Source organism: Sorex araneus, chromosome X (genome assembly GCF_027595985.1).
Source record: "Sorex araneus isolate mSorAra2 chromosome X, mSorAra2.pri, whole genome shotgun sequence".
Classification (NCBI taxonomy): Eukaryota; Metazoa; Chordata; class Mammalia; order Eulipotyphla; family Soricidae; genus Sorex; species Sorex araneus.
The window spans coordinates 242,523,411-242,542,974 of NC_073313.1; the positions used below are offsets into that span (position 1 = coordinate 242,523,411).

At 41.2% G+C, this 19,564-nt stretch overlaps 1 protein-coding gene across 4 annotated transcripts; it reads left to right on the forward strand.

Annotated features, from left to right (window-relative positions):
• The first annotated feature begins 187 nt into the window (after window positions 1-187).
• RPE (ribulose-5-phosphate-3-epimerase) lies at window positions 188-19,456 on the forward strand. Of its 4 annotated transcripts, none has more exons than XM_004601323.2 (6): window positions 188-364; window positions 9,232-9,311; window positions 14,911-15,050; window positions 16,391-16,525; window positions 17,077-17,163; window positions 18,482-19,456. In XM_004601323.2, exons 1-6 carry the CDS (start codon window positions 243-245, stop codon window positions 18,602-18,604), a joined length of 687 nt encoding a protein of 228 aa, XP_004601380.1. In that variant the 5' UTR covers window positions 188-242; the 3' UTR covers window positions 18,605-19,456. The 4 variants fall into 4 exon arrangements, with proteins under 4 accessions (XP_004601380.1, XP_054976462.1, XP_054976464.1 ...); XM_055120487.1 differs by having other exon boundaries at window positions 226-353; XM_055120489.1 differs by lacking the exon at window positions 9,232-9,311 and having other exon boundaries at window positions 229-353.
• Window positions 19,457-19,564: the final 108 nt, after the last annotated feature.

The window sequence follows — 19,564 nt, forward strand, 5'->3', positions numbered from 1 at the left end:
TTCCAGCAAGGTCAATGGAAGGAGGAAAGAGCATCAAAGTGCGGCTTCATCTGGACGCCTATGGTTTTCTTCAGCGCGGCCCCGGACACAGAGGCGGGACTTCCGCTACGTAACCCGGCGCTTTCCGGCCAAGCCCGGAAGCCTCAGCGGGAAGGGGCGGGGCCGAGGCAGTGCGGCCAATCGGGGCGGCGCGTTCATGTTCCTGCGGACTCGTGGGCTAACTTGCTCTGGGAACTAGCACCATGGCGTCCGGCTGCAAGATTGGCCCGTCCATCCTCAACAGCGACCTGGCCAGCTTAGGGGCCGAGTGCCTCCGGATGCTGGACTCGGGGGCCGACTATCTGCACCTGGATGTAATGGACGGGTAACTCCGCGGGGGCTCCGGGCGGGGTTTCCGCGCGGGGCGGGATGGGCGCATCTTGATGGAGCGCCTGTTGGATGCACGGCGGCGTGGCTCGGACCTCGGAGCGCGGTCCCGGGCAAGGGGGTCGGGGCGGGAGCCCGGGCGGTGACCGCGTCCCGAATCTCCACCTCTTCCCCTCCCCCACCCCCCCTCTCCCACGTAACGTGTGGTCTCCTGACACTTGGGACGCGGAAGGGTCACCGTCAGTCATCCAGGCTCAGGTTTTCAGTTGGAGAAACTGAGGTCTCCGACCCCCGACACACGCAGGCTAGGCATGACTTGCCCAAGCGCATCGCTAGGTAGGGGCAAAAAAAGCAGGAGAGACCGGTCTCGGGTCCCTGGCCTCCGGGGAGGGAGGGTCGCCCGAGGGCCTCCCCCCCCCACCCCCGGGAGTTGTCAGTTCCAGCCTGTGGGAAACTTGGGCGAAGTCGCGAGTCGAACCCGCCGCCGCCGCCGCCGCCGCCCCCGCCGCGCTGGTATCTTCGGAAGTTGAGAGGATTCGTGCAAGTTGACAGTGCCGGTGTCAGAGGAGGAACACGCTGAGGGGATTGTTTGTTTAGCTGTTGTCGCGTTCGAATTTTGATTTTCCTGTGGTCTTATTTTTCTTTCCCGCCACCCTGCTCTTCAGGGAGATCGGGTTTTTGTTTTTTTGTAACTTTGAAAGCCCCCAGTTGTAGCGCATGATCTTGTTGGGAGGATGAGTAGTGCCTTTTAAGTTGCTTCTAAATAGAGGAAGCCAACCCGGAGGAAACAGGACGATTCTCTCCGAGTTACACAACGTGGACTACACGTTTTGCAACTTGAGTCGCCTTTAGTTTGCCAAGTAGTTCTCTGAGCCTCACCGATCACTGGCCATAAAGCACTAAGAGCACAATATCTAGGTGGAGGCAGAAAAGTTACTTTGTTTATTTATTTATTTGTGAGGCAGGCTGGTTTTTCTGGAGATTCATTTAGAAGGATGTGAAGGGAGGGAAAGGGAGAAAGAAGTGTGTGTTCAAGAGAGAACACACACTTCTCCAGAGCGGAAATAGGCAGGTGGGATAGTGTTCAAAAGAAAACAGAAAAGGGGCTTGAAGAGCAAGCCTCAAGATTAATTTATTTTAGGTACTTCAAGACTCCACCTCATGCAAATTTCCAGGTTCGTGTTGTTTATAAAAGAGAATCAGGTGCCTCTTTTTTCTTTGGTTCTGGCAGGTTAAATTGGTTGTTTCTCTTTTGAGTTCTTCTAAGTTAAAGGTATGACCAGATAATGAAAAATCTTGTTACAGAAGTTTGATTTTGGCTTGCTACTATTACATGTACTTTTGCACTCTTGCTTACTTTATGGGACACCTGTATGGGAAAGGCCAGGTTTTCACTCAAATTAGGACTAAGTACTCAGAGACAGGTAGCTGCACTTTTGTGCCTGAGTCCAGTGTGACTCAGTTGGTAAGTTATGTGTGTTCTTATTTGATGCAGAAAGCACTTGTAAGTTTTCTATGGAGTTTGAATAAGTGGTTGGAGAAAATAATTCCTTTCTGTTCTCATCTGGAGTAGTAGTAATAACAGTAGCCAATGTTTATAAACAAGTGATTCTGTTCTGATGGCTTTTTAGAATTAACTCAGAATCTACAGGGTCATTGCTGTTTTTAAAACCTGAATCAGTGAGGAAGTCACCTTTCTTGGTCTTGTAGCTAGGAAATATGCAGCCATGATTGGAATCATGCAACAGGTTGTGTTATCTCAAAGTGTTTTGTAAATTCTGGCTTACAGAGAATGATAAATACATTCTTTGTCCTCACAGAGAACTTAATTTCTACTTAGTTTTGTCATTTATTTCATATCTTTGCTGTATTGGAAGCAGGGCCTATCATTTTGGCCACTGTATTCTGGAAAAGTAACTTTAATGCCACAACAAGCTGTATTATAATAGGTTAAATGAATTAATGGCTTTCTCTTAATGGCTGGAATTCCAAGAAATCATTTGCCCCCTTCCAGCCCTATAGAACATAGAAGATCCTAGTTTAAGATCAAAGAATTTATGTGTGGTTTTTTTTTTTTCTCATCTAACCCTTTGTCAAGAAATGCCTTAGGTAAAAACAAAAAGACCAGAAATAAATAAATAAATGTCTTGGTTAGGAGAAAACAAAAACAAAAACAAAATTAAAAATAAAAACACCTAAATTTTCCTTACACAATTTAAAAGTCCTTTCTCTGAAATTTTGCAGCTTTTGAGTTGGGCAGTTTTTATTCTCCCTTCCAAAGGAGTGAGTAGTTTAGGGAGGCTCAGCCCCTACCCCCAGTAGCACACCAGGTAGAGGTAAGCCAGTCTGAGCCCCGGCGGGCTTCGTGGCATATGAGAATGCCACGAATGAATGAAAGGGCTGGGACCCCTTTCCCAGATTGGCCAGCCACAACTTAACCTCTCGGGTATGCTCCACTTCCTGGTCTTAAAGGGATCTGTATACGCCCATAAGTTTGAATGTGCGTTCTTTTTAGACCATCCTCTCCCATCATAGCTCCCAATTTTAAAGATGAATGTCCTCGTTTGAGTGTCAGGAATGAAGGAAACACTGAGGAGGCGTCCCAGTAAGAAAAATGAGAAAGCCCCAAACTCTTGACAGGAGAGCCACTTGAAGTGTGTTCTTTTTCAGTGTGGGGAAGCAGAACAAATAATAACTTATAAACTACCAGGATTTAAGAACCAGGGAGGTTTCCCATTAGCACTGTGTTTCTTCTTGTTTGTTTTTGTTTTGGGGCCACACTCGGTGTTGCTGAGAACTTCCGACTGCACTCAGGGATCACTCCTGCGCTGGGCGCACCATGTGGGGTGTTGGAGAGTGAACCAGGGCCAGCTTTCACAAAGCAAGTGCCCCCCTACTCATTGTACTGTCACTTTGGCCCTAGTACTATATTTCTGACTCTTTAAAAAAAATACCCCGAAGAATTCAGAGAGCTGCACTTAAACAGTCTCATTGGGTCCCACTTGGCTGCGATTGGATAGCAGCTACCATTGGCCAGGCCAGGTGAGCTTTACCCCTTATCCCCACCTGCTCTGTTTCATTCCTCCATTATTACCTGCCAGCCTCCAAGGCCGTAGCTGTTGTTGATTTCTGATTATGAGGAAGTGTTTTTTCATCAGTTTTGTTGCCTACCATCTTTGCTTCGTTGGTCTATCTGAAATAGATTGCATGGCAATTTTAAGGAGCTGAGGAGTTGATGATGGAGGTGGGAAAATTGGCTTCCACCCAAAGAAAAGGATTCCCTGGGTGTCAGGTGATCTGACTCCTATTTCCCCAAGTGATGGGGTGGGTGACATGGATGAGGCGGCCTGGGCGTGAGGGAGGCAGTTTGGAGAGGAGTGTCTCCACCTCCCTGGCTTGACCCCTCTCCGTGACCCTAGGGAGTCCCTGGGGTGGGTTGGGACTGGTGAAGTCTTCGAGAGCACCTGCCTGGCCTGGATCCTAGCCCTGCAGGGCAACCTCTCGAGCTGCACGGAAGTTCACTTTATTTACATGTTGCAGAGGACTCGCTTGGGGAACTGTGGACACAGGCTTTCGTGACAAATTGCTCTTTTCAGGAAGAGGCAAGACTGTCCTAACTCCTGCCTGGGTTTCCAGGAATGTTCCCTCTCTCGCAGAGACTTCAGGAGGAGGTGACTAATGAAGTCGAGTTTTTATAGAGAGGAATAGGATAGGAGAGGGAGACGTGTTCAAGAGAGGACACGGCTACTGGAGAGGCGGGGAAAGCCCGACAGTACACACCTTGACTTGAGATGCCAGAACATCTCCTAATGCCTTTGCAAGTTTGGTTTTACAGTTGGGCTTTTCCCTGACAGCCCCAGCCTGGGCCTACTTATGTGTCCTGGGGCTTGTCAAGGGAATGAGCCTTGGGTTGTTGAATTGTTTTTTTCATTATTCTTGCCCGCATGGCAGAGCCTGGAAGCTACCCGTGGCGTATTCAGTATGCCAGAAACAGTAACAAAAAGTCTCATAATAGAGACATGACTGGTGCCCGCTTGAGCAAAATGATAAGCAAAGGGATTACAGCAATACAGTGATTATCATGACCTTTAGGATTTACCTTTTTTAAAGTTTTTTTTTTTTATATTGAATCACCTTACGATACAGTTACAAAGCTTTCAGTGATACAGTGTTCCAACACCCATCCCTCCATCAGTGTGTATTTCCTACCACCAATGTTCCCAGTATCCCTCCTACCACTCTACCCTCCCCCACCCCCCCTGCCTCTATGACAGGCAATTTTCTTTTTTATCTCTCTCTCTCCTTTTGGGCAGTATGGTTTGCAATACAGATACCAAAGGCCATCAAGTGGGTCCTTTGCTCACTTTCAGCACACATATCCCATCCATTCTTGAATCTCTTCCACCCTTCTCTGTGGTCCTCAGAAAGGTCCACTCTTCTCTGTGGCACCTCATTCCCTCCATCTCCGTGGAACTCAGTGTTTGCGTTTCGATGGACTGTAGTCTTCATGCCTCTGGGCTATATCTGGGCTGGTAACTAGACAGCTTTCCCTCCAAAGCCTCCTCTATCTGCCTGCAACTATGGCATATGGTGAAAGAAAATAATTATATCCCTGTATTATAAATGGTTGGGCTCGAGTGATAGCACTGTGGTAGGGCGTTTGCCTTGCACATAGCCGACCTGGGTTCGATTCCTTCATCCCTCTACCGAGAGTATCCCACCTGCACAGCAGAGCCTGGCAAGCTACCCGTGGCATATTCAGTATGCCCAAAACAGTAACAAGAAGTCTCAAAATGGAGACGTTACTGGTGCCCGCTCGAGCAAATCGATGAGCAATGGGATGACAGTGGCAGAGACAGTGGCAGCGACTCCAAAAAGTACCTTTCAGGGGGAAAAAGAACAAAGATAATGATGAAATGAGCTTCCTTGGCCATATTTCTCTTCATTAGAGTGAAACAGTGTTTTTCAAACTGGTTTGAAAACCCCCCTGGGGTGCTTATTAATCATTTTTATATTTCTCGGTCCTTTTGGCATCAATAGACTTGGAGTAGAGCCAGTCTGTGATCCTTTTTTCGTGGCTAGTGCTCTAGTGGTTACTCAGGCAGATATGGGACTCCTACGCTTCATGGGTGTGTTTGTAACCATTTTGGGGGGAGGGGTAATGGCTTAACCATAAGCTTTTTTTTTCTGCCAGAAATACTTTTTTTATTGTTCTTCCATTGTTCTAGGTGACCCTTGTTCATTGAATTGATTTTTAGTAATGCAATTAGTCATATAATTTGAGGGTCATTGGTTTCATACTGTGCTTCTCTTTCACAGTGAAGTAAAAGTGTGTTTTATGCTCATTTTTTCAAGACATAGTTTTATATTTTTTGTGATAAAGTTGAGACAATAAAATTGTTTCCAAGTCCACACAGCCAAAGAACCAGAAGCAAAATCCAAATCTTATAGCTACATATTATTCAGTTGCCCTTAAGGCCTCCTTATCTGACCCTTTCAAGTTGTGAGTAAGCTGATTTTTTTTATTATACTCTATTATAGTAAAAGTCTTACCCTTTACCCTTGCAGTTGTTGTGAGGCCAACGGTATAATGATTTGTAAAACACCAGCCACCAAACCTCTGGTGACCAAAGTGCTCTTGAGCCAGTTTCTGTCTCCATCCACCGGACCCCTCCTTCTCAGTGTGTCCTGAAACCTGACCTCCTAGGATTGATTCTCTTGGACATGATTTTTGTTACTTATTAGTTGTAGGTGGAGAGGCAGGCATGTACTTCAGAAGCTGAACTTTGGCTCCTGACTGATCCTCACCACCTTTAATTCCTGCCTCTAGCACTGACTGCCTGACCCTTTTATCTGTAACATACAGGAAATAGTAGTACCTACCCCATAGGGCTGTAGTGAGGTTTAATGTTTTTTTTTTTTTATATATAATTTGTATTAAATCACCATGTGGAAAGTTACAAAGTTCTCAGGTTTATATGTCAGTTATACAATATTCAAACACCCATCCCTTCACCAGTGCCCATATTCCACCACCAGAAACCCCAGTATACCCCCCGCCCCCACCCCCTACCCCCTACTGTATAACTAATGAATTTCACTTCATTTTTTCTTTACCTTGATTACATTCCATAATTCAACACAAAACTCACTATAGTTGACATAACTCTCTCTCTCTCTTTTTTTCTTTTTCCTTTTCCCTTTTTTTTTTTTTCTTTTTCCCCCTCATCCCCCTTCCTGCGCCTCATAGTATGGTGTACGCCACGCCGCGTCGGCCAGCGTGGGGCTTTTGCTTAGTTCACAGTCCAGAGGTGGCTGCTACATTAAAAACCTTCAATATTTTCAACAAAAACTTACTGTTATTATTTGGAGTTTCCACCCCAAGTCAGACCTGTTCAAATGGAACCGATTCACATTGCTGACAATTATAAATGTTAAGTCGCGCGGACGCTGCCGCATCCGTGTGGTTTTGGATTTCTGTATAAAGTCCAGGGAAAATTCTGCCAGAAATTACATAGCCCAGCTCACAGTCCCAGTGCATTGCTGTAAGAAGTCTCTGAATTCAAGTCTTTAGGCGCAGAGGGTCCGATTCGCGCTCAGCGGCTCCGGGTTTATCTGGGCCGAGGGCGTGCCGGTTACGCCCCCTTCCCATGAGTTCCTGGGAGACCCCAAAGTAAAATCCGAATACCTGTGGGTCTGGAGTCACAGAAGATGGCGCCTGCCACATGGGTGCCGCCAGCCCGCCGCTTTCCGTGCAGGAAGACAGGGTGGGGAGGGAAAAAAAAAATCCACCCCCGGCAGCACCGAGTTGTAGCCCAGTTTGGTGTCCCAGTGCATCGCTCTCGGGTGCTGCGCTGGATGCCCGAATGTGTTACATCTTTGGAATCAAAGTCTTTAGGCGCAGAGGGTCCCGGTTTAATGGTTTAATATATGAAAAGTATTTAGATCTAGGTCCCTGCCCCATAGATATTTTAATCGTCTGGTAAGACTCATTGTCACCTCAGTAGGCTTAACCAAGTCATGCGTTCAGGGAGATAGTACAGGGTGTATTGCCTAACATGTTGCTGACCCTGTTTCATCTTTGGCAACTCTAGCAGTCTGCCGGCTCTGTTGGGCGTGATCCCATACCCTCCTCACTGCTGCCACTCAACCCCCCCCCCCAAAAAAAAAGTAGTTTAGTTTTGGTTTATTCTCACTTCAGCCTCTCACGTCCCATCGCTGTTGCCATCTTTACTTCCATTCAAGCTCTTCTTGCCATTTATAGATACCTTTCCTCCGTGCCTGTTTCCTGCCTAGTCTGTCTTCCTGCTCCATTATCTACGTCTTCTGTTTCACTTGTTTCTTGCTATAAAATCGTCATATTTAATGTTTGAACTCTGAGCATGGCTTTTGACATACTTATGAGACACTCCCCCTGCCTTTTCACTCCATCAAGCTGGTGAGCACCATTTCCACCTTCTTTGATTCTGCTCTTGTTTTGTTTTGTTTGAGGGCCACACCCTCAGTGCTCAGGGGTTACTCCTGGCTCTGTACTCAGGAATGATTCCTGGCAGTGCTCAGGCAGGGGACTGATCGTTTGGGAAGTTGGGGATAAAATCAGGGTTTGCTGTATGCAAGGCTAGCGCCCTACTTGTTGTGCTATCTCTCCGGCCCTGGATTACACTTATTTTATGTCTGCCTTAATTTTCCTTCTTTTCAAATTCTTTACAAATTACTCTATAACTACATGTTCTCCTCCCTCTTTTAAAATGCTGTACTACTTGCCTTTGGAACTTTTTTGTCAACTATCAACTTGTTACTGTTTACGTTGTTAAAAATCCTTATACAGGGGGGGAAAAAAACATATATATATATATATATAAAATACTTTTTTGGGGGGACGGGGCACACCCAGCTGTGCTCAGGCTTCTGATGAGATTCAAGTGACCATATGGGGTAAAACCTGGCTTGCTGCATGCAGGGCAAGTGCTCTATCCGCTGCACTATTTCTCCACCCTTTGAAAATAGATTATTTTAATAAAGTTCAGATTTTGGTAGTTTTACATTGAACAATTTATTTCTCATTTATAGAACATTTTGTTGTCCATGTCCTTTGATGCAGAAATTCAGGGACTGTGACTCGCCCTGTGGCCATGTTGATGACATATCACTTAAATTCACAGTTCACTGGTAACAAGCTCCAGTCAGGGGCTACTGGTGTAAAGGGAGGTAGGACAGGGCTGGGACCTCTAGGCCTTGAAGGAATTAGTTGCCAACCTGTCACTTTGTGCAAGAGTAGGGTCATGAATTTCTGTGGATTTTAGCAGTCCTTGCCAGTGAGACTGTTTCTAGCATGGAAATTTTAAATTCTTATAATTAAAGGATCTCTTGCTTATTTCTTAAAAAATAAAATACAGTGCTTTCTGAAGCATCCAACAGGGTACCTGCATGTCGGGAGTGATAAAGAGGAGGGCTGGTCTCTAGTGAAGGTTAAGTTGTCCTTCGGTGCCGTTGCTAGAGATAGATTAGGAACAGCTGTGGGGAGCCGGCAGCAGGCCGGGCTAGGAGAGCACCATATGAGAGTTCAGAACCTCCAACTAGTGTGTGACTTGGGCAAGTCATGGGACTTTCAGAGTTTTTATTTTGTCATCTTTCAGTTTCTACCTGTCCGAGATTATGAATTAGCTGTTGGTATGCCAAGGAGATAAAACTTTTAAAACTGAAATTCTGCACATATTTCTGGTATTAAATACTGGTGTTAAAGAAAAAAAACTAGATATCAAACTAATAGAGTCATGATGACAATAGAGACATTTCCCCTCAGAATACCTCGGGAACCAAGTGAATTGAGAACACATTCCGAGAAAGGTTTTGTTTGTCTTGTAGGCATTTTGTTCCCAACATCACCTTTGGTCACCCTGTGGTAGAAAGCCTCCGAAAGCAGCTAGGCCAGGACCCCTTCTTTGGTAAGTGGGTACTATGCCTTGTGATGTTGGGTGTGTTGCCTACATAAAGAAAAAAAACTGATGGTTGATTTCTTCACTTCTTCTTCAGCCCTTTCCCTCTGCCCTTTCCCAGGCTTCTTTGGTTTCCTTTAAGGAGCCAAACCTCATGCTGCCTCAGGGCCTTGGCACTTGTGCTTATCTCTGCCTGAAAAGCTTTTCATTCCTCTGAGCTTGGCCTCAGCTTTGGGGTTATTTGTCAGTTCCTCAGGGAGCCTCTTAGAGATTCCTACTATAAATTAACCCTTAACCTGCTGTCATATTCCCTTTTGATTTTCTCCTTAGCCTTTCCTTCAGTCTGAAGGCAGGGCTTGCTTCCATTTATTCGCCTCAGTTTTCTTAGAGCTAAATTAAGGCACAGGATTGGGTCTCAGTCTGATTACATGAATTTTTAAATTGATATCAGCTAGAAGCAAAGCCAGTTATTTCATGCAAATTGGAGCTTTGACATCCAATGATGTAGTAATGTGCGTTAAGATTTTGAGATCAGGGGCCGGAGCGATAGCACAGTGGGTAGGGCGTTTGCCTTGCACGCGGCTGACCTGGGTTCGATCCCCGGCATCCCATATGGTCCCCCAAGCACTGCCAGGAGTAATTCCTGAGTGCAAAGCCAGGAGTAACCCCTGAGCATCGCTGGGTGTGACCCAAAAAGCAAAAAATAAATAAATAAATAAATAAAAACTCTGAAATTAAAAAAAAAAAAAAGATTTTGAGATCACACCCTAATCTGAGAGTTAGATTCTAGAGTTAAACCACAGGTTGTTGCTTTTGCTGTTTTAAACTAACAGTGCCTCACTTTCTGAATTTTTCTTATATAGAAAATTTAGTAAGTTTAGAAGTTATACTTTCATGTGGCTACTGAAACTCTCAAAACTTTATTTCCTATTTTTTCAAATGTTTACTGCATTTTTGTCCAAAAGATTTTTTTCTATTTTTATTACATTTTGGAAAATGGCTTTTCAAAGATAAATTTGAAGTATTATTGCTTATCCCCATTGTATAATGACCACAAAATCTGCTACTTACAGTTTTGTGTGCGTTAACTTTTTTCTTCCTTTTCTCTCCCTTTTACTTGTTCTCCCAGTAGCACTTCCCAGTGCTATTTGTGTCTCTTCCATTAGTGCTTTTCTTTTACTAGCCCTACTCCACAGTTTGTTTTTTTGTTTCTCTTTATGGTTTGTCATTTGCTGATAATCTTGGTAATTAATCTTTCTGGAAATGAGTCTAGAGGCTGAATGATTTACATATTCATGGATTTTGTGCCTTTTTTTTGCACTATGAAATATTGTTTTGGCTCTATTCTTTGATCTTGTTTTATAAACGATACAGTATATGTTCTTGCTATTCACTGTATCATAAGTTGTATGTATAGCCATTGAAGTTAACTCTTCAGTCTAAGATTTGAGCAGAAATGGGGCTGGAGAGGTAGTACAGTAGGCTGGGCGCTTTCCTTGTACTTGGCCAACCCGGGTTCTATTCAGGTACCACATAAGATGCCTGAATACCACATAAGGTTCTATTCAGGTACCACATAAGGTTCTTCCAGCCCACCAGGAGTCATCCCTGAGCACAAAGCATCTGTTTTTGTTGTGATCATTGGTCTTTAAGAATACTTTCTTAAGCAATGACTTGGAACTAGAATAACTAAATCACCTATGGAGAATCTTTTAAGATAAACACTGTTCATAATCTCAATAACTTGCATCTTGACTTTTTAAAAGCTAAATGTGAGATATTAATATATATATGTTTACTGTATCATGTATATGATGCATTAAATTTCCTTTGTGTATACATTGCTATTTTTTAGTATAATTAATTAATCAAATTAAAAAATTGGCAGTTAAAAAAAGAATGCCTTCAAGACCCAATAGGAAATTCCTTTTAGAGAGTCTGTGAGGCCAACACTATTTTTGTTATATAATATTCTTTGTTTTTTTTTGGTACTCATGGTACCAAAGCAGTGGTGAATCTGTCTGCTGATGCATTTGCCCAAATTAAGTTAAAGGTATTGTATCAAACTATTCAAGTATGTGTATTCATAGGTAGTATTTCTGATGAGGCAAAGAACATTATTTGAGCAAACATCTAAGAGTACATGTCTGTTCATTTTGTGTGGTGAAGTAGGAAGCACATAGTGTCTAGTACATACTAGAAGGTGATGGTTTTCTCAAGGGGAGACATGTGTGCCATTCATTACGTTACTGGTTGGGTCACTTCTATTTTTGTGAACACTGGACAGAGCAACTGTAGTTGTCAGACTTGGATATTTTCCTGAGATTTTATTTAAGTGAGCCTGTTTCTTGAAGGAAAATACCTTACCTAGTTTTCATTCTTCATTGATCAAAGTCAGAATTCACAAGTGAAAATTAGAATTATGGAAGCATTATATCTGCCACAGCAGTTTGTCAGCTGCCTATAATTTTACAGATTTTGTGTTAAAATCAGTTGTTATGGTAGCACGCGAATTACTTTTTTATGTTGAAATATAACGAAAAGTATTAGTGTTTAGATCTGTATTTCTCAGTGACACAATATGTAAAAGATTCATTCAAAGTATCTGATAGAATTCAATGTGTTTTAGTGTAAGAAAATGTACAGAAAGTTTCCTGGTCAAGTTTATTGATGTTACACTGCAGCTAGTATTTATAAAAGTCCCGTTGCAGCTAGTATTTATAAAAGTCCCGTTTGTTAAGTTTTGGTCTAGAAATAGAATAGTCACCTCTGTCTGAAAAAGTTTCTAATATACTCCTCTTCTGTGCTCTTACCTTTTCTCATATAAAGCAGTATATGGGCCGGAGAGATAGTTCAGGGATTGAGGCCTTGCAGATAGTTGAACTCACATCAATCCCTGGCATATCAAGTCCCTTGACCACAAAAAAAAGTTACTTTTTTCTTCCCTCTCTCTCTCCTTTTTCCTCTCTTCCTCCTCTTCCTCCCGCTCTCTCTCCTCTTCCTCTTTTCTTTTCTTTCTTTCTTTGGTCATTAGCTTGGTGAGTGCTTTATAGATTGTAGGCAGTTTTGTGAGGGCTTTATAGATCTTAGGTGTTAGCCTTTTATCAGATGTGTGGTGAGCACTTCTTTTCTCCTAGTCCATAGAAACTTTGTATTGTATACATCATTTATTTCACAGTGCAGAAGCTCCTTAATTGATGTATACCCATTTATTTATTTTTGCTTCTGTTTTCTTGACCAATGGTATTGATTCACTGAAGATGACTTAATATCCAGTGGAGTTCGGCTTGTCAATTAATTTTGTGTGTAGGGTGAGGTGGAGATTCAGATTTATTTTTGTTCACAGGTGGTTGGCCAGTTTCTCTCTTTTTTTCCCTGAGTTTTATTTTATTAAAGTATCATGATTTACAAAATTGGGTTTTAGACATACAGTGTTCCATCACTGATTCCACCACCAATGGGTTGACCAGTTTTTCTAACACCATTTATTGAAGAGCATTTCCTTGTTCCACTTTACACAACTAGACCCTTTGTTGAAAATGAGCCGTCCATATATCTTAGAATCTGTCTCTTATGCCTTTTTGTTTTGGGGCCACACCCGGCAGTGCTCAGGCCTTACTCCTCACTTAGTGCTCAGGGATCACGCCTGGCAGGCTCACCGGACCATGTGGATTGCTGGTGATTGAACCCGGGTTGGTAGTTTGCAAGGCAAACACCCTTCCCACTGTACTATTGCTCCAGCCCCCATCTCTTACCTCTTAATTCTATTCCACTCGTCTGTGCATTTGTTCAGTACTGCACCATCTTGATTACTATAACTTTATAGTATAATTTAAAATTGGGAAAAGAAATCCCTCCCATCCAAGGGTGACTGCCTATGTGGGAAGTTTCACTACTCCATATAAATCTTAGTATTTGATCCACGTCCTTAAAGAATATCATGGGAATTTTTATGGGGACTGCATTGAATCTCTATCATGCTTTGGTTAGGATGTTCATTTTACTGTTAATCCTTCCAGTCCATGCAGCGGTGATGTAAACACCATTACCTTGTGTCTTATTTCTTTTAATAGTGACTTAGAATTTTCTTTGTATAAGTCTTTTACCTTCCCCCTTTGCTAATTTGTCAGGTACTTGATTTGGGGGGAGACAGTTGTAAATAAGATAGTTTTATTTCTCTTCTATCTCATTGTTTGTGTATAGAAATAGCATAGATTTTTCCATATTGAATTTGTAGTTGACCTTCATTATACAGGGTTTTTTGTTTTCTAAGAGTTTTTTTGATAGTGTCTTCAGGGTTTTTGTATGAATCATGCTTTCTGCAAATAGTGCTAGTTAGATTTCCTCTTTGCTAATCTGAATCCCCCTAATATCTCATTCTTGCTCAATTGCAGTGGCAGAGATTTTGAGTATCGTTTGCTGTCCTTTAAACTGCTTCTTCCTTCTCATTAAGTGATATTTATGTTTAAATTGGGATGTTTTAAGAGGATCAAGCTCATTTTCCCTAACATTTATATGATAATTAGCTTTAGGGAAATAAAGCTATGTTGACTTCTAGTTAACATGTTCATCCCCATACATCCATTTCTCTTCCTGCAGTTTTTGCTTTTCAGTTAAATGTAATTTGATTCTAATTGAATTACTCAGACCCAAAACCTAGTACCATCCTGACTCCTCATCTGCCACTTCTCTAATTGCACACAGAATCCCTCCTTCCTCAGTTGCTTCCATTATCATGTCTCACCTGGGTTATTACTATGCCAGAGCAGAGCTTGTCCCTTCACTCAATCCAGTAATATGTGCCCTATCTCATTTAGAACAACAAAACCCCTCTACTCGGCTCTCTCCGTCATTTGTTTCCCTTATTTCTGTCACTGTAGCCTTCCTACCAACCCAGTGTATATTCTGTTATTGTTTATCCCTTTACCCCTGCCCCCCACTAAGAATGTAATCTCTATTCCTAGGTCAGTTATGGTGGTAAAATAAGTACTCAATAAGATATTATTGGAATATATCTTAGTTTTTTTATTTGTAAATTAGAAGCGAACAAATCATCTTAGGTTAAGTGACTTAAGTTTTAGAATCATTTTTTGGACCCAACTGCTTTTTATATATGGGACCCTATACCTTTTTTTTTTTTTTTTTTTATGGACGGCATTTCCCAAGCAATGCTCAGGGGCTCTGGTATTACTCTCAGCAATACTCTGCTTCTCGCCTGGGTGGTTCAACACTAGGGTCCAAGAATTTGGAAAAGTACCAGGGGTCACCAGCCCCCCTGGTGGTGCTTGCTCAGAATCCCTCGGGCTTGCACTGCCAGTGCTCAGGACCAAGAGGCTCTGAGGGTTGCACTTGGATCCCTGCTTAGCTGGCTGTTTTATTTGGGGAGATGGGTGGGGGTTGGGGTGGGGTAGGTGGATAAGTTTATAAATAAAAAACTTTATCTTCTGAATAATGGAAGGCTAACTGTAAAGAGTAAATTGATCGTTAGTGTTATGCCAGAGCAGTTTTATCTGAAATTGCAAGATCTATAGGCTGCTCTGAGTATTATGAACCTGGTGTTTTCAGTTCAGTAATACTTAGGTGATATATCTTTCTTTTCCCCCCTTAGATATGCACATGATGGTGTCCAGACCAGAACAGTGGGTAAAGCCAATGGCTGTAGCAGGCGCTAATCAGTATACCTTTCATTTAGAGGCCACTGAGAACCCAGGGGCTTTGATTAAAGACATTCGGGAGAATGGAATGAAGGTGAGAGGTCAGCGATGACATTTTCTAAAACTTATTTTTTTAAGCTGTTTTTACAGTTGAACTTGTTGTGTCAGGTAGTGCTAGGATTGAATTTAAAATGTCTTTGTTTTTGAGCCACGCCTTACTTTGCTCAGGGTTTATCCCTAACTCTGCACTCAGGAATCATTCCTGGCCAGGCTTGGGGACCATATGTGGTGGTGGGGATTGATCCTGGGTTAGCTGTATGTAAGACTGCTGCACTGTCTGCAGCTCCTGGAGATTGAGTGTATGGACTCATGATTAACCATACAAACTCTGTGCTTGGGACGTGGGGGATATAGTACAGGGATGGAACCCCTGCCTACTGCGTGCCTAAGCATGTTCTCCAGGCTTTGAGCTCTCGCCAGCCTCTGCACAGCTAGGTGGTGGTTGTTGTTTTTTCCCCCACACCCAGCAGTGCTCAGGATTTATTCTTGGCTCTGCACTCAGGAATAAGTTCTGGTGGGTCTTGGGTTTTGATTGCTGGCATCACACAATCTTCCTAGCACCAAAGGGTATAGCTCTGGTAGCCGCCAGCACTGCTATGGAGGCCCTCTATTTTATTAAAAAATAAATAAACAGGTTGGGGTATAACTCACTTTACATATGTGAGGCTTTACATTCAATCACTGGCACAGGAGAAAAGCAAAGCACAGTCAGAATTTTATTTCAGTAATAGTTTACTTATACTTTCTTTTCTTTTTTTTTAAAGTATAATAGTTTACTTATACTTTCTTTTCTTTTCTTTTTTTTTTAAAGTATAATAGTTTACTTACACTTTCTTTTTTTTTTCCTTCTTTTTGGGTCACATCCAGCGATGCTCAGGGGTTACTCCTGGCTCTGCACTCAGGAATTACTTTTGATAATTTTGATTATCATTTGATAATTTGTTAATTTTGCTGACTTAATTTCAATAACTAATCGGAAAATTTTCTGTATTTTATGTATCTATATTGTTTTTAGTTTTTTTTGTAAATTGTTTTTTAAGAATAGACTTCATCTATATATTTACACTGTTTTTTAAGAATAGATTTTTCTCACCCAAGTGATAGTGCAGGAGGCAAAGCATTTTTGCCTGCATACAGCTGACTCTGGTTTGATCCCTGGTGCCACCTATGGCCCCCTAAGCACTGCCAGGGTCACTCTTGAGCACAGAACCAGGAGTAAACCCTGGAGTACTGTTTGGTGTGGCTCAAACCAGCCTGTCTTTCCATTCTATCCCATCTCCAGGACCCCTGTAAAAGAAGAGACATTGGGCCTGATAAACCTCAATCATATGTAAATAACTGTTATGTGATGTAGTATATTTTTTTCTGTTATAGGTTGGTCTTGCCATCAAACCTGGAACTACAGTTGAGTACTTGGCACCCTGGGCTAATCAGATAGACATGGCCTTGGTTATGACAGTGGAACCTGGGTTTGGAGGGCAAAAATTTATGGATGATATGATGCCAAAGGTAAAAGAATTGTTTGATTCTGGGGTCACACTATTATTGTGTTTGTTCATTCAGTTAGCATACATTGAACCCTTGCATTTTTAATATAGGGCCTGTCCTAAAGATATTTGGGGATTCTTGACTACCCAAATACAGTAATACAGTGTGACACACAGTGTAAGAAATACAGACTTAAAGATCATAAATTACTGCATTCACTCTTGAAATTTTCTCTAAACCCATTCTCTGCAGGCTTTAGATCTCTTGGGATTAAGTTAAGGGTTGTGTCTGTCTTTTCTGCAAAGCTATAACAAGTTGAATGTCATTGGCTAAACAGAATAAAGCTTGCTTTATTTCAACTTAATTTTTTTAGCATATTAAATAGGAAGTTTTTTCCTACAGTCTCATTAATTGATAGAAATTTGTTGTGTTAAAATATTGGAATCATTTTGGTGACTAATACTGGCTATTTGATTCTTTTTTTTCCCCCCTGTATTTGATTGCTTGTCTTCACCCCTCCCTCATTCCCCATATCCACTTTAGGAGTCACTTATTTCCTCATGTATATCTAGGTTCACTGGTTGAGGACTCAGTTCCCATCTTTGGACATAGAGGTCGATGGTGGCGTAGGTCCTGACACTATCCATAAATGTGCAGAGGTGAGACTGCTCCTTGACTGGTTAACACCAATTTCCTCTCCATTGTCTCAGACTTATACCTTGTGTCAAAAATATATCCCTTGTGTCATGTTTCTCACTGTCTTTTGAGCCAGTGAAGATCCCTTATATTTTCTAGATTGTTTGCCTTTCTGTCTCAGAGAGTTGTTTTTTTCATTTGTTTTGTATTTTTAATGTGGAATTTGGGAAAGAAAAAACAGGAAGACAGTATTTAAAAATTACATAACAATTAAATGGTAGGTCTTGGTTATCTCAGCAATTCCCAAAAAAAAGGATTTGTAGCTAGAATATGTTCAACTCCAGCCTTTAGAAGATCATTAAGTCTAGTGCCTTAGAATTTAAGACATTTTTGAAAATAAAGAAAACATATGTGCAGCTAAGGAGGGTGGATAGGGGTGGGGTGGTGATATATTGTTGATTTCTTTACTTCCGTATTTTAAATCCAAATGGAATACCATTTTTTAAGCACTTCAAAAGCATACTGAAATGAAGTGAAGCTTAAATTTAAAAATATGGGCTGTAGAGATTATAAAGGGATTAAGAGAGTTGGTTGCATCCTTCTGACCCTGTTTTGAATTCGTGTCATCATTCATGGTCCTCCAAGTACTGCGAGGGGTCACTTCTGAGCACACAGTTAGTGATAGCCTCTAAGCACTGCCAGCTTTCCCCAATGTTCCATTCTTCTTGGCATTAAAATGTGAAAAGAATGAGATTGTTTAATGTTGCCATAGTTTATGTATAGTTTGACCTTTTAGTAGCAATTGTTCTAGACTGTTTGCAGTTTATATAAGTAATTTAAGGTTTAGGACTGGAGTGTAGTACAACAATTGAGGTGCTTGTCTAGCATATTACAGTCACGTTGGTTGAAACTGAAATAATTGCCTTTGCATGTGGTCCCTCAGGTGTTGCTTCTGAGCATCACCTGGGGTACAAAATAGGTTTAGTCACTGTAAGGCACACATTGGTATATACCGGGATGCAAAAAACTAGATTTACAAATGAAAGGTTTTAAAATCTTACCAGAATACTTAAAAAATGCAATATAGTTTATTTTAAATTGATTACTAGAAAGTCAGTAATTTCCTAAACATATTTATAAGTTACTTCACTTGTAAAAATGAGAAATTTATTAATGATTTTAATTTCTTTGAAGTTGCTGAGATTTTTTTTTCCACCTAAGAATGGCTTTTATATAAAAATACCAGCAGGACACAAGAATATTAGCTCTGTTCCAAGACTTCTATTTTAGGCTCATCTGTATCTTTCTTTGAGATATAACCTGAGTGTTTACTTCTTCCAGGCAGGAGCTAACATGATTGTGTCTGGTAGTGCCATTATGAGGAGTGAAGACCCCAGATCTGTGATCAACCTGTTAAGAAATGTTTGCTCAGAAGCTGCTCAGAAACGCTCTCTTGATCGATAAAACCACAAGGAATCTAATGTTTCTTCTTACAAAATCTCTCAACTAGAAAAAAAGAATATTGACTACTAAATCATAATCGCAGTTGAGACAGTGCTGCTTTTCTGAGCAATTAATTCATTCAGGTGACTAAAATCTATTCTACAGAATGTTCCAAGAAATTAGAAATTGGTGTGTACAACTACTTTTAAGTGATGAAATTTAAAGATTACTGTGATAAAATTTTCATTTTTACTGGTAGACTTGATTTTTATAATGAGTAAAAGTATGACTATTAAGGTTTGTTACAGAAATGTGTTAATGCCTGAGGAAGGCTTATGTATGATGAGAAAATGTTTGTCTGCATTTTCAAAAGAATTTTCTATTGTTTTCTGCTATTTTCCAAAAGCAATGGAATCTCTTGTTTTTCCTGTTCCGTATAGTTTTATTTGTGTATATATGTGATAATATCAGAAATCTGTTTGGATTTGGCTTGTGACTTCCAAAGCATCTATTTTCATTTGCACCTGATTTTTTTTTATATACTTAGACTACAAAAACAATGTATGAATTGCAGAGATTTTCAGATGGTCTGTTGTACATACAAGTACAGATGTTATTAGAATATTTTGTTTTGTTGGAGGGATGGGTTATTCAGTGGGCATCCTTTTCAGAGTCACACTATTCCTAAGGACATAAAGTAGCTCTGAAAAGAAAGGAAGCTTCTATTCGGAAATAATAGTGATTGATCTTGACTCTTCCTTTCTAGTTATTTGATGTTAGCAAATCAAAACCAGATTCTTTCAGCTTCTGTTTACTGATTCATATGTTGATTGTAAAACCATACAAGGATTAAAAGTGATATTACAAGCTTTATGTTTTTATTGAGGTTATAAAATGCTTTTGTTTAATCTTACTAAATCTGCAAATCAGTATTATGACTCTGGTTGGGCAGCATTGATTCTCTTAAAAATGAAGAAGCTG

Coding starts and splice junctions, on each gene's coding strand:
- RPE (XM_004601323.2), top strand. CDS start 243: ATGGCGTCCGGCTGCAAGATTGGCCCGTCCATCCTCAACAGCGACCTG. Junction 365..9,231: donor CACCTGGATGTAATGGACGG/GTAACTCCGCGG, acceptor TTTGTCTTGTAG/GCATTTTGTTCCCAACATCA. Junction 9,312..14,910: donor AGGCCAGGACCCCTTCTTTG/GTAAGTGGGTAC, acceptor TTCCCCCCTTAG/ATATGCACATGATGGTGTCC.